The sequence below is a fragment of the Saccostrea echinata genome, unplaced genomic scaffold (assembly GCF_033153115.1).
Source record: "Saccostrea echinata isolate AGI-Se365-2 ecotype Australia unplaced genomic scaffold, CSIRO_AGI_Sech_v1 ptg000017l, whole genome shotgun sequence".
NCBI classification, from domain to species: domain Eukaryota; kingdom Metazoa; phylum Mollusca; class Bivalvia; order Ostreida; family Ostreidae; genus Saccostrea; species Saccostrea echinata.
Genome location: NW_026889766.1, coordinates 2,478,845 through 2,500,445, shown reverse-complemented (window position 1 = coordinate 2,500,445; position 21,601 = coordinate 2,478,845). Strand labels below are relative to the sequence as shown.

The 21,601-nt window shown below is 33.3% G+C and overlaps 2 protein-coding genes across 2 annotated transcripts in view; both read left to right on the top strand.

The window, feature by feature from the left end:
• LOC133189221 (protein draper-like) overlaps window positions 1-21,601 on the top strand; it is a 133,483-nt gene that overhangs the window by 22,033 nt on the left and 89,849 nt on the right. The window lies entirely within an intron of this gene.
• LOC133189224 (receptor-type tyrosine-protein phosphatase epsilon-like) overlaps window positions 9,180-21,601 on the top strand; it is a 68,843-nt gene continuing 56,421 nt past the window's right edge. The window contains exon 1 of the mRNA XM_061324625.1: window positions 9,180-9,363. Coding sequence (XP_061180609.1) covers window positions 9,180-9,363 — 184 coding nt within the window. The remainder of the gene's footprint in view (window positions 9,364-21,601) is intronic.

The following is a 21,601-nucleotide window of genomic DNA, read 5'->3' as shown; positions in this document are numbered from 1 at the left end:
AAATCCCTTCAAATATAAAACACCAGGGTCTACCCTTCGCAACTGACACAAACATGAACTTTAAAGATATCCAAATAGGAGGAAGACATAGGATAAATTAAAAATTTCAAAATTATTGAACTTTTATATGGTTACATATACTTTTCACATATGCATTAACAAATTTACACGTTTATAATTTGTTGGTAAAGTAGCAAATCTCTGTACAAAAAATCTAAATGATTCCATGTCATTAAATTTGTTTATCTTGTGAATTGTGAAACAAGAAACAACAATGTAGGTAGCAGAGCACAACAACAACAACAGCAACAACAACAACAACAAAAAAAGAAAAGAAAAGAAAAGAAAAAAATGGAGAGTACCTTAGTTAAGCAACATCAAAATATTGTTAACAATTTAAGGAAATTTTATCAATACCAAATTGTCAAATTGAAAGTCATTAAAAAAGATTGTTTCAAAGATCAGTGTAATATTATAAAAACAAGTTATGAACAGTAAACAAATATAATACCGAAGTAAAGGACAATACAATTTTAAAATTAGTAATATTTGGAAACAGAACTGCATGTAAAATGCAATTTTAATTTTACAGTCTGCTTTTGAATAATGGGGAAAATACTTTAAAAATAAAAACAAATATGCATTGCCATCACATTGTATACTTCATAAATCATAATATTTTCCTGATCCTTATGGACAACCTTACACAATTAACAAAAACAAATTGGAAGGCATAAGAAAAAAATATGATTACAGTTACCCGACCAAATCTAAATTAGATCTGCATTCTAATTTTTTTTCACAGTGATTGTTTTACTGCTTATGATAGTTCATTGTTAAAAAAAAAAATAACAAAGGTGATTTTCCGGCAAACAGTTTTGTATTTCTAGTTTCTACTTTACTTTTAAATGAAAAAAAAAAATAAAAAAAAAAAAATAAAGAAGAAATTCCTACCTACTGACCCTAATTTAATTGGCATGTAATATTAAACAAACATATTTTTTTAGGACTAACAGAAAAGGCAAGGAAAGTAACACACGATAGAATGTGACGCGAATAATACTTGGTTTAAGTATACAATATTCCCATTTGCATGAGTTGTTAAAATCTCATATAAAAAGCACCGAAAAATTTATTCTGCTTGTCATTTGGGAATTTTTGCCTAAATTTTGGGAAAAAGAGTAAATTTCAGTTGGGAAAGGGTCCTTTTTCAGGACGCAAGGGTTATTAAGCCCTGTGCAGAATAGCTGTTTGGAACCTTAAATATCTTTAAACAAAAATTGTGACAGAAAATAATTATCCACTACTTGGCAGATTCATAAAGTCTTACTGGAGTTAATATCTCTAAAATCCAGAGCCATGCCAGTATGTTTGTACATAAAGCATTTTTGAACAGCTAAGCCCCTAAATGATCTTTAAGAATAAATTTAGCTGGACAAAAATGCATACCATTGATGATAATATGTAGGACTCTCTTCATTAGAATGATGAAATATATACATGAATTACCTTCTGCAATTAAATAGTCATGTATTCAACGTCAATTAAGAAGGCCTTCAGAAAGACTAATATTTGTCCCTTCTGACACAGCTCGGGTTTAATTTTGGTGATGCTCTGACTAAAATTAATCATTAAAATAAGGTATACAATTAAATCACAATCTAGATGTAAAAGATGGTTAAATATGCAAATAATTTATGAAGATTAATGTTTTCAACAAACCAATCACTTTTTATAAAATTGTAATACCTTTGCACATCTCCTCATCTTCCTCAGAGAAGACCAACTTGATAGTCACAGCATCCTCTACCATCTTGTGGGTATATATTTGGAAAGCGCCCACTAGTCTTGCAACATCTTTTCACCAAAATTTCTGAATTTACACATACAAACTTTTCGAAAAAAAAAAGAAGAATCATGATAAATTCTTCCGTTTCTCAGGTGACATGTTTATATTTTCTTCAAGGTTGAAAGTTTCTAAAATATGTCCTGAATTTTGCAGTTTGCATGCTTCATGGGGGGGGGGGGGGGTCTGTGTGATTTGTTTCATAAAAATATTGTAATTATACCCAATTCTCCAATTTTTTCATAATTATTGTTAAGAAATATTTAAATGACATTACCTCGACGAAGAAGTGACACCACCATGCAAAACTTTCTAACTTGCTGTTTGAATGCATATAACAGGTTCTAGGTGCAGGTGCGTGTGGGGAATGGGGCTTTGTGATTTATTCGATAAACATTAACATAATACTAATACTTCATATTATTGAGAAATAATCAAATGACACTTACCCATTGCACCCAGTTACTGCGATATATGTGGTAGTGCACTAGCGCACTGCACCATGGATCTGCTTTTACCACGAAGTCCCGCCCACCATGTTGCAATTGAAGGCTGGTTTACAAGCTAAATTATGCAAAAACTGGTTTAAAAGTGTTTGTCAAAGCTTTGCACCCGACGAGGCATGTGCTTCTCTCTCTACAATCTGCCACAAGAATGCGTTAACTTGGAAAAATAGCGTTTCGGTCATTGTCAGGCCTGATTAGCACATGTTTACTTCCATGTGTTTATTTTTTGCGCATGCGCCTGCAGCAACACCCCAAATAAAATTAATTAAAATAAACATTACAATTGCGTTTCTTATTAAATAAATTTACATCATAGACTTCTTTCGGTCTTTTGTTGTCATGAATTAAAAATTGTTTGGTTTAGCAAATAATTGGTGATTAATGACGAAAAGATATAAGCAGCAATAACGGGCACTTCCTGTGTATCAAAGGTCATTGACGAGGTTTATTTTTAGCCCGAAAGTAAGTCGAGATAGACTAGTTTCAAATGAAGATTATCACTCATGTTAATTGAATGGACACTGCAGAGAAACGTATAGAATTTATTTTAAATAATTAGTATGAAAAACGTCAGTCAGCATTTGACTCAATGATAAATTGTATTTGCTGACAAGGTCATTGTATCAATCATAGAATTTACGAAATGATGACTTTAAACGAGACTACTAATATTCTTGTCTCATCAACTTGTTTGTCGAATAATTTACCTCGTTTTAGAAATTGTACATACGTACAGCATGCTCTTCCGTATCGAATCAACTGATAGATATAAACCCTGTATGCAGGTGATGAAGGTATATTGCTGCATAAATAAGGAAAATTGACGATTAAAAAGTTAAAGTCATCACGTTCATCATAAAGCTTGGATGTTAGATTACCATTAACGTCTTTTTCAAGTAAAACCCAGATAGCAAGCTTACGTTGGGCCAATGCAAGCCCAACGGTGAAAATTACGTTGGCCCACTGTCAGTTTTATGCGTTGGCCCAACATCATCTTGCTCATCGGCCCTACGTTCAACCAACAAGCTGGCTCGACGTTGGGCCAACATTCGATGGTTGGTTATCTGGCATTGGCCCAACAATGGCCCAACGTTTAACTTCCTGTTGGCCCAATGTTGGTTCAATGTTTTTTAAAGCTAAGAATAAATGTTGGACCAACGTTGGCCCTACGTTCTATAAACAAGTTGGCATGTTTTAGTTCAACAAAATGAATTCCTGTAACCTTTTTATTTCTATAATTTCGAGTAAAACACAATTGATTGAATAAATCCTGCATGATAAATTAGCTTGTTCCACAAACAGCTGTTTTATTTTTTTGTCACTCCTATGGAATGAAATCAACAGACGGAAATGAAGGTAATTCAATGTTTTCTTAAGTCTATACCATATCACTTCAGTCACTTTATAATATTCCTCTAGAATAAGAGTCCCAGTGTTCTAATTTGTGAAACTTTGGAATGCTCTCCTGCCCATATTACTTCTGAACCATTCATTCCTTTTTTCCTGTGCATGTTATTGTTTCTTTGTCTGTAAAATCTATGTCTCTCACACTGATAATTGAGATAAATCACTCACTGTCCATTAAATTCCAAACATCAATGGTCTTGTAACACAAATGGTTTTCTCCCTACCAGATGCTATAAATGATATAAAAAAAATATATATCAGTTTAATCCGTTCATAAATGATGTCACTTACTACTTATAAGTCATAACTTAACCAGATTACTAGTAAATATACATGCATATTTTTGAAAATTGCAGTTCCTGAATAACTTGTTTAATTTTACAAACTATGCTCAAGTTAAAACTTTCACAGAGATAAAATTCTATCAATCACACCTAAAACGACTATACTTACATTTCAAGGGCTAAAACAATCCATTTTCTCTTTCTTGCGATTCAAAACGGACACGCACATGTATATGCTTTGTTCAAGTGTTGCAAGTGATAAGATGTGACCACTCCGAGTTTACGAAACAGAGCTGATTAGGATGCCTGTTTCCTAGGAAACCGGCCAGTCACCTGCTGAGCCAGTGGATTTCACCACTGACCTAATTATTTGGAGCTCTAAAATTCAGCACTTTAAGTTCCATGATGCTAAATATAGAATCTACAAAATTATATACTGTGCAGAATAATTAAAACTTCTACATGTATTTGCAATGGTCTCGGACACAAATTACAAACATAAATCAGTAATAAAAATCTTATTTTCATAAATTAAGTTCTGGAATAATTTTTCGTTTTTATTAACACATACACTGTAAATTATTAATAAATGGGCCATTAGATAATCCCTTGTTCATAATATTTTAACGAAAGATGAGATGTCTCTATTGAAAGAAGCTTAATTGGTTCTAAAAGATACAAATTTAATATGTGTAACTAATTAACAGATCACCAACATGTATGTTAATGAAAGTTGTTTTCTTCCCAATATTCACTCCGTTGAACCAACTCTGGGCTAACGTTGAAAGCCATATCAATACCTCATTATAATCAAAATTTACTACGTTGGGCCAACATTGGACCAACATTACATGCCCAACACACATTTCATGTGTTTCATGTCAACATTACTTGGTTGGCCCTATGTTGGGCCAACATTACATCCCAACACACAGTGTCTTTGTTTTAAGCCAACATCTACTTGGTTGGACCTACGTTGGGCCAACATCAAATGCCCAACATATAATGGTCATGTTTCATGCCAACATTTACTACAATGGACCAACATTGGCCCAACATCGCATACCCAACACCGACGGACCAGCTTTCATGCCAACATATCATCCGTTGGGCCAATGTTGGGCCAACATTTACCGCCCAACGCCAACACTATACCAACCTACCAACCATCAGCCAACGTTGGCCCGATGTAGTCTTGCTATCTGGGAATATCCAGATATGAAACAGATGTGTCAGACTCTGTGGTATCTTTTATCTTTAGCTCAGTGGGATATATCGTATCGACATAAGAATGGAAATAACCATTGTTAATTGACAATACGTCGTCGATATATCTAAATGTCGAGTTGAAGGCCGCAGCAAATGTTTTCTTCTTTTCACGTATAAGATTTTGGACAGATTCTGCTTCATATGAATACAAAAATAGGTCTGTTAATAACGGGGTGCAATTGGTACGCATGGTAATTCCAATATATTGTTGGAAGAACTGCTTTCCAAAAACAACATAGATATTGTCAATCAGAAACTCAAGCATCTTTTTAATGTCAACTTCAGAGTACTTGTGTGTACGATCAGAGTGTTTTTTAACAAAATAATTTTGCAAATGACCAATGACAAGGTGAGTAAATTTACGAGTTCCATTATTATTGAAAAAGCAACTGTCAATGATATCAAAAAAGCCTGCACTTTAATTTATCATGGTTGTGTATAAAGTTGAAAAGTCGTAAGTTTTTAAGCTGCTGATTTTGGTAAAATCTTGTGATTTCAAATTTTCCAAAAGTTTCTTGGAATTGTTTAGTATCCACATCTGATTTACACCACTTCTCGAATATATTGTTGCACAGTACTTTTAAAGTTTCTCCTTTACTACTGTTAATATCTTAGTGAGGAGTAAAGAAAGAGACTTGGTTGAACATTTACTGGAACCCGCTATGTATCTTTGTTTGTAAGAAGTTTTGGAATCCAACATAGATATGGTAATTCAAATTCATTTTGGTTGTTTGGAATATTAAAAATATTCAAAACTGTCATATGATTTTGAAGAATTTCTTCCTTAGAAAGGGAACTATGAGTATAGGTTGGATTACCACCTGTAGAATAAACTGCAAGTTCCTCTTAAATACATTTAATATAATGAGCCTTACAAACAAAGACAATGTTGTTACCTGCTTTGTCAACAGGGACCAGTACGTACTGATCATGTAATCATCTAATTCTTCTTTCACATCTGTATTATTGAATACAGAAGGATAGATGGTTCTCATATTGACCCTCAATCTTTTTATGTGCGATTTAAACATACATCTGATACATTTATTCCATTCTGACAAAGTGTCAAGGTCTTTTTCATGTCTGGCCCATCACCTGGCGTAATCATCTACAGAATCCATTATATTTATGAAATTCCGACGCCAGTTGAAGGATCGGGATTCCCTATATTTAGGACCTTTTATTAATTAAGGTAAATCTGAGGAATGAGAACCCACAAAATTTTTGTAACACCCAACATCAGGTAACGTTACACCTGTTTGAAACCACTGTCCAAAACTCTAGCTGATTCCTCGTCTGGGTAGTCTTGAAGATACTTTGAAACTACCTGAATTCTAATTGGTGTTCTTTCCAGGGACCAAAGTGTCTATTAGGAAACTGAAATACCTGATATGCATTCTCATGCAGTGCTAAAGTGATAGATGGATGCTCGTTATTACATTTCATGCACCTGTGAGGATATGGGCAATTTGTACTGTAACACGAGCCTTTGTAATTAAAATCATTTATTATCATTTTTTTTTTAAATTTTCGAAAGCATTTATCCGTGACCACCCTTCTTGGTCTTGGGTTCACCTTTTGCATTGTGCCCAATGTTTGCATGCACGTGGCACAAATTTTAATTCAAAAGTTTGTTTCAAAAAATATGTCTCTTTGACAAGTTGTTTAAATATCGAAGAAAGTTAACAATATAACAATATTTTTATGAGAACGCCTTATGTATCCAGTTAAACATCACGAACCAATCAATGCAAATATGGTGTACGGCGTCATTTGAAAATTATAAATATTTAATCCAATGAAGATATGCGCAATCGAAGTAAATATTTAACTATAATTGGCCAAGTGTGCTCTAAATGAGGAGACGCTGCCAGGATAAAACACAATTTTTTTTTAAAATAACAACACGAAATACAAAATTTTCTAACACATCTTTCCAATGTGTTCGTCTGCTACATTGAAAAGAAAGAAATCACCTTTTGGACCTTGGTACGTGTATATATAGTCATTGTAGCGTATCTTATACAGAAATCTGGTATGCGCAACCCAGATTATTCTGCAAGGCACATACGTAATATAAAAATTGCCATGTACATGCATCACTGAGATACAATCCCATATTCCTAGACGTTGCATGAATATGGGTTATTATGAACGAGTTCATTTAATTTTTTTATCCTCATTAAATGATACTGCCATTGAGTAGAATCAGCTATGCATTGAAATACAAAATTATGCAAAGTTAGGGAAAGAAATCAAATATAGGCGGAAAAGAAAAATAAAAAAAAAAATAAGTAAAGAATGCTAATGAATAATGCATAAAGCGTAGACAGGAAATAAAATCCACCCCGCCTCACACACACACCCTCACACACACACACACACACTAGGTTCTTACACAATTTCTTGGTTAACGTTAAGATGTCAATTTGAAGCGTCGGAAGTTTTGAGTGACCGGAAATAATGCTGACTTGAATCGTCAAGTGTCAAGACGTTCATTTACTACTGCTCATCAACATCGTTACATGATGATTTGGCATTAGAGAAATCTAAATGTAGATGGATCGATTAATAGTATGTTGCTTTACGTCCCATTCGAGAATTTTTCACTCATATAGAGATATATCAAAATACCAAATATTGGTGAAGGGCTTCAAATTTAGACCTCGGCAATCAGGTCCATTGAGCAGTGAGAGATCTTTATCATGCTAACGTCTGCACTGACATGGGACCTCAGTTTTTAAGGTCTCCTCCGAAGGACCGACAATTTTCACTACAAAACGCCGAGTACCTGGCAAACGAACAGTTGTGGCCGGAGTTCGAACTCATGACCTTCCGATCACGGAACGAGGGCTCTACCGTCTGAGCTACAGTGACGGTATAGATTTAGAGACGTTGAACATATATTTCAACAGTGATTCAACAAATAAATTTATGGTGTTAATAATAAAAGAGATAATAAAAATAATACGAAAATTCCATACGAGTAGTTTTAAAACAATTTTTATATGTTAATGCTCCTTACTTCGCAGACATGTATACTGGTGCATGTATGTGTCTATTAGGCTGGGGGGTTAGAAGTTTTGATTAGTATGGAAAACATCATTGAATTTTGTCAAAAATATAACATTTAAAGTACTACACAATGACATTTTTAAACTCAAGCAATGCATATTTTGTGAACACATGTAACTATGATAGTTGTTAGACAGGATTTATTTGCTTTCAAACATACAAATATTAACTGGGCTAAATTGAAAATAAAAAGACTTGTAAGATATATTTGTTTTTTCAAAAACCTAACTATAAATAACATTCCTCAAGAGCTTAATCAAACAATGTTTTATTGATTTTGTAAAATCTCACGTACACCTTATCTAGCACAGGTAAAATATTGCACTCTAAAATATAAATACAACCCGGAAGATAAAATATATTGTTTGTATATTCCAAACCTGATATAGGATGCGGACGGAATATCTAGTGTTACTGTGTTTGACATCTGTCAGATGTTTTGGTAAAACTATTTGTCTGTCTGCCTGTCTGTCTGTCTTTCTGTCTGTCTATATGAGACTGTTTCTTTCCTTCTTACATGTATCTGTCTCAACGGTAATTATAAACAAAGTTAAATATGAAAGAAATTCGTTTTCATTGAAATACGCATATCTTCATATTTGTAATAAATTTTCACTTCTATTGAGTATGTGTACATAATGGTGAGAATAAAGAATATCATATATGCTTTTTGCTACATGGATCTCGTCTGTGTTAGAAATGAATTTTACTCAAAATTAAATCTTATCCTATTCCTTAACTCTTTCTTAAGTGAATCTAGTCCATGATCAAGGACTGTCGAAAACGGCAAAAATGAATTTAAACCCATTTCGACCGGAATGGGGGGCAGCTAAAGCTGTTGATGGAAATATAAACCAAGACCTCAGTCAAAACTCATGTGCAATAGCTGGACCTTCCAAAAACCCTGTATGGTGGAAGGTTTGGTTGCAGAATCGCTTCAACATAGCCTACATTGAAATATATTTCCGTCTCGATGGTAAGTAATGTACAGTGAGTTGCAATAAAATACAAACACCCCCCCCCCCCCAAAAAAAAAGAAAAAAAAAAGAAACAAACAAACAAACAAAAAAAAAAAAAAAAAAAAAAAAAAAAACAAAAAACAAAAATCAAAAACAAAAAACAATCAAACAACTTTTAACAATGAGATTGATGATAATTAAATAACCCCTGTGAATCTACATGATTGATTTCTACCCAAAACGACGATGCATAAATTAATGATGTAGCACTGTTTACATTGACATGCCAAAAGAAATTTATTAAAAAAATATATTAAAAATTTGTAGCTACTAAATATGAAATTCTAGAATGATATCTGTTGCGTCTTTTATAAGTTTTGTGACAATCTGTGGAAGATTCATTTACTTAAAACTTTTGGAAGTTGTACAGTGTTGTAAGGACTCAAGTCTGAAATCATTCTCTATACGGCAGCAGTGCTAGACTACTTGTTCCATGTTAAGTTATGAAGCCTAGTGTAAAAAAGCCTAGTTGAGATGACAAGACGTCCCTTCATAAACAAATAAATCTTGTTCCAACAGCTTCACTGCTAGACCTAACGTCTCCTAGGAGAAGGATTGGTGGGGCGGGGAATATCATTTGTTATTGCAGTAACTACATGTAGTAAACATGTCATTTCATTGAGGCAAAACGAATCTTTTTTCGTTTTAATGAGCATTTTACTCAAAAGCATTCATTTGAATACCCAAGAACTTTTACAAATAGAAGTTTCGATAATATTTACATCTGAAAGTTATGCAAGGGATTGTTTCAAACCCGGAAGTGCTATTTGTCATCTCCCTCTGAAGATGACACGTTAAGTTTGAAACCCGGAAGTGAAGTTCCAGTGTAAGCTGGTGGTCCGGCAAATGTGATCCGATAATGACGCGATATCTAAATATAGATATGTAAACAAAACTGCTTAGAGAATAAGCAATCTGTCTTATTATTATCAAACAAAATGGGCCTTCTAAAAGAAAAACTACACGATTCTTTAAGGGTAGGAGAGGTAAGATCGCTTGGGTGGTAGTGGGTGTTCAAAATACACATGTAGTCAGCTAGACTATTGCGTACAATTAAACGATGGTCAGCGCGCGGATTAACAGCCAAGGCATGAATGAATCAATCATAGTGAAAACGTTCACATAAATACACATGTACAGTGGCGCCGCGTTTATCCGGACGCCATTTATCCGGACGCTTCACCATCCGGACGATATTTTTTGGGAACCGATTTTTTCCACGTTATTTTGTCTCATTAATCCGGAAATTCGCGTTCCGTATCCGGACGGTCAATTTCTACTACAAAACGTAATAGTTCATTGAAAAATGACTCGTTTATCCGGACGGTAATTTTTCAAGAAACGACATTTTCACACTTATCTTGCATTCGTGTTAATTGTTGTAAAAACATTGGCCATGCAGTCAGTTTGAAGGCGGTCACCTGTGACCTACAAACAATGGCGTCTATAATTAGCGTGTGTTTACCCCATTTCAATCACACGTTTATCTTTATTATGAAGCTCAAAGAATTTAGCTGACAGTGTGCATTAATTAAATAATAATCCGTTCAAAATCATATTGCTTACCGTATATACATCGGTAAATTCAGGAAAATTTTGGAGAGTTGTAAATAAAATGAACAATAAATAACGAGCGATTTCGTAATGCTCTTTATCATGTCGATTGCGTTATTTTAAAATACGATGTTCCATTTCTAAAAAACGTAAATGTATTTGAAATGCTTTTTCCCCACAAGACAGCATAGAAAGGTACATAACTGAGGAAATCTCTCTATTTAATGTACTACCGTTTACAAACGTCCATTACATATAAAACTGGCGTTACGTGCAAAAGTTGATTATATTTTCCAAGGTATTTTTTAATGATCGAAATTCAAACTTAGCGTCTCGTGTTTACGAATGTTTTTAATACTTTGTTTGAGTTAGCTTGCAATGTTCAGTTAACTTTATAGTAACCCTGTGTAATTATATACGGGGAATATACGGGGTTAGTTTATATTTGAACATTTTCAATGATGATGCTGAACAGTTCTGTCATATCATATTAGCTTCAATAATTATAATATATGGCGAAATAAAACAACAGTAGATCAAAATTTGCTCAACCCATGAAGTCACATGCCAAAGAGAAGGCGAATTAAAAAAGGAAGTCTCGGCATAAAATTGCCCATCCATTTTTTTTATTGTGTAAATTACATTTTAATATATTTTTTCATTAATCAATTACTGCTTTTAAAACAATTAACCAAAATATAATTTTAAAGTTTTTTTTTTCTTTGCTGTCACATTTGAAACAAGAATGTGCATATACACATGCTTAGAGACTGTTTTTTGAGATATGATTCAATTATCCGGACGATTCATTTATCCGGACGATTTCGTTGGGGACAGAGGCGTCCGGATAAACGAGGCGCCACTGTACTTGCATTTAATGCATAGATACAATAGGTTTGAATTGATGGAGGAAAACTTTAGTTTTTTGGAACAGCCTAAAAAATTAATATGCAGATTGGGACTCCTTTTGAGTTTGATACTTAATTTTAGGAGATAACGTTGATAGTAAATTTATTTACCTCTATTAGAATAGAATACATTTCTTTGGATAAGCTACACGTTTAAAAGTAGGCTACATGTATATGAATTCCAAGAAATGTAAATTGATGACAATTTTCACTCTTCTGTGCTAATTTTCCCCGTAGCATGTACATGTACTTATATTATATACATCATGTATAGCGCTTAAACTTGAATCTTGGCAGCAGAAGGGTAAGATGCAGAAGGTCTTATTTTTCACCTGATATTCCATCGGTTCGATGGCCAAGTCACTAAGAAGGCTAAAATTAAGGAAAATCTTAGGGAATCAATAGAGCAAATTTAAGCTAACACTTTCAATCTTCTTGACCGCTTTCAGAGTAAGCGGACGTGAAATAATGTCAAAAAGAACGCTTAGGTTTACCCATCTTCTTACAGAACAATTGTTTACTAATTTTTACGAATATTGCTCAGTAGTTACAATATTTTCCACAGACTTGTACCCATAAAAATAGATAAATAAAATGAATAATATATATATATATATATATATATATATATATATATATATATATATATATATATATATATATATATATATATATATATATATATATATATATATATATATATATATATATATATATACAGGTTAAATAATACAGGCACGTCGCAACAGGAGGGCCGCCCCCTCCATTTTCCCCCCAACATATTAAAAATGACATAGAATCTCACACATGTATCATGTTGAATATAGGGTACACTTGAATCGGGCTCGCGATTTTGAACATTTAATAAGGGCAGACTTGATAGGCACAGGAGCAGGAATTGACAAAGCTCGCCATTGTATTCATTTATTAACAGAAATCATGAATTAGTGCATATCGTTGTCTGCGCCAAAGCCGCTAAAATATGAAGCCCGCTTTTTAAAGTACACATACAGTAAGCTTTAACTGTTGAAAATGTTAAACAAAAGGCCGCTTGGACACCCCTCACTTTCTGTTGCAGAGGTGTAAAGAAAAAGGTACAGTTTCAATACAAATTTGGCCCTATATTTTTCTAAAATATGGAAGTAATGTAAGAAATTAAAATTCATTCTTTCTGAATCATAGATATTCCATGCAGTATGAATTTACAAATCCTATTTCTCATATGACCTCCTAAATGCTAATTGTAACGTCATGAACTTGTGCATTTTCCCGTATTTTCTTAAAAAGTTGCAGAAGACATCAATTTTTAGTGGAATTTTCTTTCAGATAATATAGAGACATGCATCGCCCACAAAGATCTTGGGAAATGTGATTTTTTAAAGGATTTTAAACAACATATCTGAAAAATGAAGTGGGCTGTGGACATTGTTCCCTTAAGGAAAATACCCCCTAAATGAACCATTTTATGGCTTTTCCTTTTAAAACGTTAGAAATACATGTATCAAATTAATGACGTCATATTTCCAGAATGTTCCTCCTTTATGCCAGTTTCATTCATAATTCATCACATTCATATATTAGCCAATTTCATAATTTTTTGAAAATATTAAATTTTAAGGGCACAATAAAGCCCAAACTATACCTTCTTCTTTGTGGGAATGTATTAATAAAATGTGTTTGTCGAAAAAGTTTTAACCCCCCCCCTCCCCTCCACGAAATATGATTTTTTTTTTTCAGTTTGGGCACCCCCCCTTTTTTTCCCTTGTGAAAGATTTTTTTTTCAGGTACATACACGTTGTCATTTTTTTTTTCTGGCTGCCCTCCCTTTTTCCATAAACGATACCAATGTCTGTATTAAGTACAGGTCTCTGTAAGAATCAGGCAAAAGGTGAATCATGAGGGTTCTCAGAATTTGATGATTTTCAACATATAGATTTCTCTTGTGCTACAATCAATGTATGCAAAGTGAAAAAAAGTTTTGGGTCATGGTTTCTATGGAAACATGACAAAAGAAATTTCCTTGGCAACCAGTCAATTTTCCATGTGTATGGACAAAAAAATCACGAATCTTTAGGGCTTGAAATTTATTGTGAATATTTAATAATTTCTTGTCATTTAGTCTTATCGTAAAGATAAACATTTAAAGTGTTTTCACAATGCATTACATAGAAATAAGATTTTGAGATATATCTGTACTAGACATGGGTAGATATTCATGTTTTGTGTTTTTTTGCTGATTCAGCATTTTTGTTGATTTTGGTACTTTTCAAAGCCTTATTACTCAAACTTCTGGCGTAATACAGGAGTTGCAAGTATTTGGCATAATAGCAGAGGAATGTCTCTTTTGGACTTTAAATTCAAAAAGGTGTGTCTTTTGAAAATTCCAATCCGTTGCCTAGCAACAAAAATGGATGTTTTGATAAATAAAAATGAAAAATCGTACAATGTGAACATTATTAATCTAATAATTTGTTATCTGAGAGTATAAAAACACAGTTAAAAGTAAGGAAATATATCTGAGACACCTTTGCAAACCAAGAAATATTGTAAAGATACTTATCTCCATGGCAACCACAAATTCTCCATAGCAACAAAGCAAATAAAGTCACTTTCGGCAAATATTTATGAACAATTATAAAATATTAATCCACAGTTTGGTAGCATATTGCGATTAATCAAATTTGATTTTGTAATAGATGTCTTAGCAAAGTACATTTTTATAATTTAGCCCATTTTTATACTTTTAACCCATGGTAACAACATTTGAGCACATAAGAACCAAAATATGTTATGGAGAGTTACAAACAATTTTCTGTAACAACTTGAACTGTTTTTGGAACGCAAGGTCACTGATTATCATGAAACTTTGCTCGTTATAATAGTTACAATTATAATAGTTTGACAACAGAATTGTAAATCAAGCAAAGTCTGGTTGCTATGTGCCTTGGTTGTCATGGTAACAGACAGGTTGATTTCAACAAAATTTAGATTTTCGGCTATTTTGAATCTTTATTGACCCTTCACAAGCACTCAAAAAACCAAATTGGCCATTTACATATAAAAAAAAAAAAAACAATAAACCTTGTTGCCACTTATTATGTAAAGAAAGTACTTGGAATAGATCTCTATATAGGTGGTAACCATGGTTACACTCGGCATACATTTTATATGCAGAAAAACGCTCAGTGTTTTCTTATTATGGGAGTTACATGACTTAACTTTATCGCCAGTGATAACGAAACAATAAAAATAGTTTACCTTATGAAAAGAAGTTTTAGCAATATTATTCTAACAATGAAAATATCGGCTGCCATGATAACACAACATTTGTGCCATAGTTATAACCAGCAAACAAAGACTAGAGTATAAAGGAATCATTTTGTCTGTCTGTTTCTGTGTTCATTTGTCTGTGCAATCATGATGGGGACATAATTTCGTAACGGAGAAAGATTGAAAGTTCATTCTTGATAAAACGATTGTTTATAATCTGAGCTTGAATTTTGACTTTAACGTTTCACCCAAGGTCATTTCAGCTAGTTCAAGGTCGTTGGCAGTAAATAGTGTAAAATTTGTCTGGTCTATAACTTTCTTACGGAGGCACATCGGATATTCATACTTCATACAGGGATTGTTTAAGAGGTGTATCATGTTCTTCATTCCATGTCAGATGATCAAGTTGAAGGTCCTTTACATAAAAATGTATAATTCGTGTCCTGACCACATTTCGAAATATTGTTAGCTTATGCTTCACAAAAAGATTTATGCCCCATTGGTATGTTCAAACCTTAACCCAGGGTCATTCCAGTAAGATCAAGGTCACTTCAACAAAAGCTTTAAGATATGTGTCCAGGCCACATAACTATGTAATGGAGAGCCATTTCGAAGTTCATTTTTGGTATAGATTGCATGTGAACAAAGAGTGTGGCATGGTCTTGACCCATGATAATTCTAGCAAGTGAAAATCACTGGCAGAAAAAAATGTTAAATTTGTGCCAGGTCTACTGTAATTTTCTAATGGAAAGTATTGGATGTCCATACTTCATAGAAAAATTGATTATGACCTTAAAGTATGTCATGATTTTGACGAAAGGTTATTTGATCAGGTTCATGATCTATTTAAAAAATGTATACATTTTGGCAAGGTCAAGGCCGTTTCCAGGAAAAGTGTCAAGCTCATTTCTTGTTCACTGCTCTTTAATTGAAAAAATATTGAACGTTCATTTTTCACAAAAATATTACACATGGCCTTTAGGTATGTTGTTGCCTTGATCCAAGGTCATTCCGGCAATGTTCAATGTCACTTTAGGTTAAAAGTGTAGATATCATATCGAGACCACTAATATTCTCCTTATTAATTTGTATCAACATGTATAATTTTGGAATGTTGAATTGGGGACATTAATAGGTTGTTCCACATTACTTTGGTGAATAATCTAATCCATACTTTGCAAAAGTTGTGTCCTTTTGCGGGGTCAACCAAAAGGTCAAAAGGGAAAAAAACGACTTTTTCCTACCAAATATATGGGCGTGCTCCGATGCATCAATTGTGTTTAAATTCTTTTCCTTCAATGTATGGGTAGCCTTATCCTGTGGCAATCAGTATAGAAGCAAACATTTTTTCTAGTCAAATGACAAAAATACAAACCTGAAAACTACAAAGCCTACTGTGAGGGTTCTACTGGTTCTTCCTCAAAGATGGCGACCAAGGGAAATAAGTTTTGAAAAGTATTAATTCAAGCGTTTGATTTATGTAATAGTAAAGTGCTTTGCATGCACTATGCCTAAAAAGTAGTCAGGGTTTGTTACATGGTGCACAAGCCGGAGGTGCATGCAAACCACAACACTATTGTTATTATTATGCTGACTGTTGTATAAAAGCAAAAATATTTTTTTTCGACTTTCAACGTTTCATTACCTCTTACTAACATGCTGGGATACCCCTATTATAACGTCACGATGTGAAACAATTACGTCATAATTTTGAGTGTTTCATGCAGTTAGGTATAATGTACAGAAAATCTCAAAGAACCTTAATTTGATAAAGGGATAAAAAATTTTAAGAAACTATTTTTAAAAAAAAATGTTTTGTTTTCTTTTAAGTGTCAAATATTTAAAACTAGGTTTATATACATAAAAATAAGTGTTTGATAATGGCGTCATGTCGGTAGCAGCACGTCGGACTGACAATCTCGTGATCGTGAGTTCGATCCCTGGCGTGGGTGATGTCGGATTTTCTTTAGAAAAAGAAGCCGTGCACTATTACGGCATAGTATGCTTACGCCTTATAAACTCTTAGAATACTATGCGAAAATAGATGGGTATTGATTATATATAGAGACAAACTGACAAGAAGCATAATATTTTTTGCTGGGAGACTGATTGACATGGTAAGAAATGAAACAATGTTTGAATTTTTAGCTCACCTGAGCCGAAGGCTCAAGTGAGCTTTTCTGATCGAAAATTGTCTGTCGTCGTTGTTGTCGTAAAATTTTCACAATTTCATCTTCTTCTCCAGAACTACTGGGCCAATTTCAACCAAACTTGGCACAAAGTATCCTTTGGTAAAGGGAATTCAAGTTTGTTCAAATGAAGATCCACGCCCTCTTCCAAGGGGAGATAATTACAAGTGAACATTAATGGCATCTTTTAAAAATCTTCTTCTTAAGAACCACTGGGCCAGGAAAGATGAAACTCGTGTGGATTCATCCTCAGGTAGTGTAAATTCTATTTTTTTTCAAAATCATGACCTCCGGGTTTAGGGCAGGGCCACAATGGACGATAAAAGTTTAACATAAGAATTTATAGGAAAAATCTTTAAAAATCTTCTCAAGAACAGCAAAGCCATGATTGGTCATATTCATATGGAAGCATCCTCAGGTGGTGTAGATTCAAGTTTGTTCAAATCTTGATCCCCTGGTATAGGGTGGGCCACAATGGACGATGAAAGTTTTGCATAGGGGTATAGGAAATTTTTTTAGAAATCTTCTTCACAAGAACAGCAAAGCCATGAGTGGTCATATTTATATGAAAGCATCCTCAGGTGGTGTAGATTTAAGTATGTTCAAATCATAACCCACCCCCCTAGGGTAGGGTGGGGCCACAATGGACGATAAAAGTTTAACATAGGAATATATAGAAAAAAAATCAGCAAAGCCATGATTGGTTATTAACTATTCGGAAGTATCCTAAGTTAGTGTAGATTCATTGTTGAAAAAAAATGATGGCCCCCTGGGGTTAGGGTGGGACTACAATTGGCAATTAAAGTTATGTATATGAATACATAGGAATTCTTTTAAAAAAATCTTCTCAAGAACAGCAAAGCTATGATTGGTCATAATAGACAGTGTAGATTCAGATTTGTTCAAACCATGACCCCCGGGGGTAGGGTGGGACCATAACGAAAGTTCAAACTAGTAGGAAAAAAGTCACAGACAAAGAAATATGTAAGCATCTTTAGTTAGTGTAGATTCAATTTTGTTCAAATCAAACCCCCCATTCCCTTTTAGAGGGTAGGTCAGGACCACTTATGCATTAAAGCTTTTCAATTCTGATCTGATTTTTGCTTTTTTCCCCAGCCACAGTGCTCAGGTGAACGATGTGGCCCATGGGCCTCTTGTTGCTTATACCCCCTAAATTTATGGTTAATTGCATGGCTTGACAACTTTTTAGATCATCTGAGTCACTCAGGTGACCTATTGCTATCCGTTTTTGTCTGTCATCGTGCGTCGTTCGTCGTGCATTAACTTTTGAACATTTTCAACTTCTTCTCTAGAACCGCTAAAGCAATTTCAAGCAGCAATACAGAAAAAGACAGTTATAGACCAGACACGAATTTTATACTTTTAACTGCTAGTGACCTTGAACTAGCTAAAATGACCTTGGGTAAAAGATACACCCTCAGACTATTAACAATTTTTTTTATATCAAGAATGAACTTGTAATGTATTGTTTCTAGATTACAAAGCATTACAAAGTTATGACCCGGACATAATTGCATGGACAAAAAGACACAGAGACAGACAGGTGATTTCTTTATACCCCAATCTTTGTTTGCTGGGTTATAACTTAGGCTCAAATCGTGGTACTATGCTGTGTCATCTCGGCAACTGATATTTTCATTGTAAGAATAATATTGCTAAAACCCTTTTTTTTTAAAGGTCTAGTATTTTTATTTTTTATCACTGGCGATAAGGTTAAGTCATGTAACTCCCATAATAAGAAAACACTGAGCGTTTTTCTGCATATAAAATGTATCCCGAGTGTAACCATGGTTACCACCTATATAGAGATCTATTCCAAATACTTTCTTTACATAATAAGTGGCAACAAGGTTTATTGTTTTTTTTTTATATGTAAATGGCCAATTTGGTTTTCTAAGTGCTTGTGAAGGGTCAATAAAGATTCAAAATAGCCGAAAATCTAAATTTTGTTGAAATCAACCTGTCTGTTACCATGACAACCAAGGCACATAGCAACCAGACTTTGCTTGATTTACAATTCTGTTGTCAAACTATTATAATTGTAACTATTATAACGAGCAAAGTTTCATGATAATCAGTGACCTTGCGTTCCAAAAACAGTTCAAGTTGTTACAGAAAATTGTTTGTAACTCTCCATAACATATTTTGGTTCTTATGTGCTCAAATGTTGTTACCATGGGTTAAAAGTATAAAAATGGGCTAAATTATAAAAATGTACTTTGCTAAGACATCTATTACAAAATCAAATTTGATTAATCGCAATATGCTACCAAACTGTGGATTAATATTTTATAATTGTTCATAAATATTTGCCGAAAGTGACTTTATTTGCTTTGTTGATATGGAGAATTTGTGGTTGCCATGAAGATAAGTATCTTTACAATATTTCTTGGTTTGCAAAGGTGTCTCAGATATATTTCCTTACTTTTAACTGTGTTTTTATACTCTCAGATAACAAATTATTAGATTAATAATGTTCACATTGTACGATTTTTCATTTTCATTTATCAAAACATCCATTTTTGTTGCTAGGCAACGGATTGGAATTTTCAAAAGACACACCTTTTTGAATTTAAAGTCCAAAAGAGACATTCCTCTGCTATTATGCCAAATACTTGCAACTACTGTATTACGCCAGAAGTTTGAGTAATAAGGCTTTGAAAAGTACCAAAATCAACAAAAATGCTGAATCAGCAAAAAAACACAAAACATGCATATCTACCCATGTCTAGTACAGATATATCTCAAAATCTTATTTCTATGTAATGCATTGTGAAAACACTTTAAATGTTTATCTTTACGATAAGACTAAATGACAAGAAATTATTAAATATTCACAATAAATTTCAAGCCCTAAAGATTCGTGATTTTTTTGTCCATACACATGGAAAATTGACTGGTTGCTAAGGAAATTTCTTTTGTCATGTTTCCATAGTAACCATGACCCAAAACTTTTTTCACTTTGCATACATTGATTGTAGCACAAGAGAAATCTATATGTTGAAAATCATCAAATTCTGAGAACCCTCATGATTAACTTTCAAACCTACTTGCCTGATTCTTACAGAGACTTGCACTTAATTTTTGTTGCATTTATTAATAAAAATAATAATACAAATAAATTTATCAAAATTTCACCCTAATTGTATTTCCTACATAGAATTATCACTATGCGAGAATTGATTCTTTTTTGTGATGACAATTTTTGTGTTTGTGTTTGTTTTCTATTTACATAAATGTTCCTTATAACAGCGTGAACAAGGGTTGTTTGAAAGTTTCATGACCCCCCCCCCCCCCGGCAAAAAAAAAAAAAAAAAAAAAAAAAAAAAAAAAAAAAAAATACAGTAAATATAATAGCAAGGAATATGATTACTGCGTTATTCGAGGCATGATATTAAACATAGTTCTAAATAACTTTTGAATTGAATGATATCTAAGACAAATATCATTATTATGAATGAAATGACGATCACATGAAAAATAAAACTTTAAGATGAATGAAATAACGGCTATTTGAATTATTTATTGAAATATAATATCAAGACATACGTCATAAAAGTAACACACACAGGGGTCACCAAGTCCTAAATGTAACAAAACTGTTTCACTGAACCTGTAATTCTTTTTGTTCGTAGTGCCGAGGTAATGACGTTTCTTTCGGGATTGCTCAATTTAATGTTCTCAACCGGCCTTTGAATTAAAACATATTCATACCAGGTAGCTTAAGGAGTTGAAAGGGGGGGGGGGGGTATGGAAAGTTCGAATGTAAGGGAGTTTTACTTAGATTCACCGTGACAATGGTAACGGGACAAACCTTTATCCTACTGTCGGTTAATAACAAGAAGGAACCTTCACTGCTCTTTGCACCCCAAAATAACTCAACAGGTGGATTATTATACTTGTAGGTACATGCACATGATATCCACTGCTTATATATCAATCAATCAATAAGTTTACGTTCTTAAGGAAATTTAGAAAAAAAAGTGTCGAGGCGTAGAACTTTCAAAATGCAGATTTCAATGTATATAAAAATATGTTCTCGTAATAAAGTTAAAACAAATATATACGAATATATATTTTATAAATTATATACATGTAATAGATTTAATTTTTTTTGTACATGCATGTATAGTAGAGGTATTTTTAATTAATTTCTAATGTAGAGTGAAAAAGATCCATCGGAAATATAACGTTGCGTAAATAGGAGAAATAAAATAAAGGAAATGACGAATTATTGAATGAATATATATTAA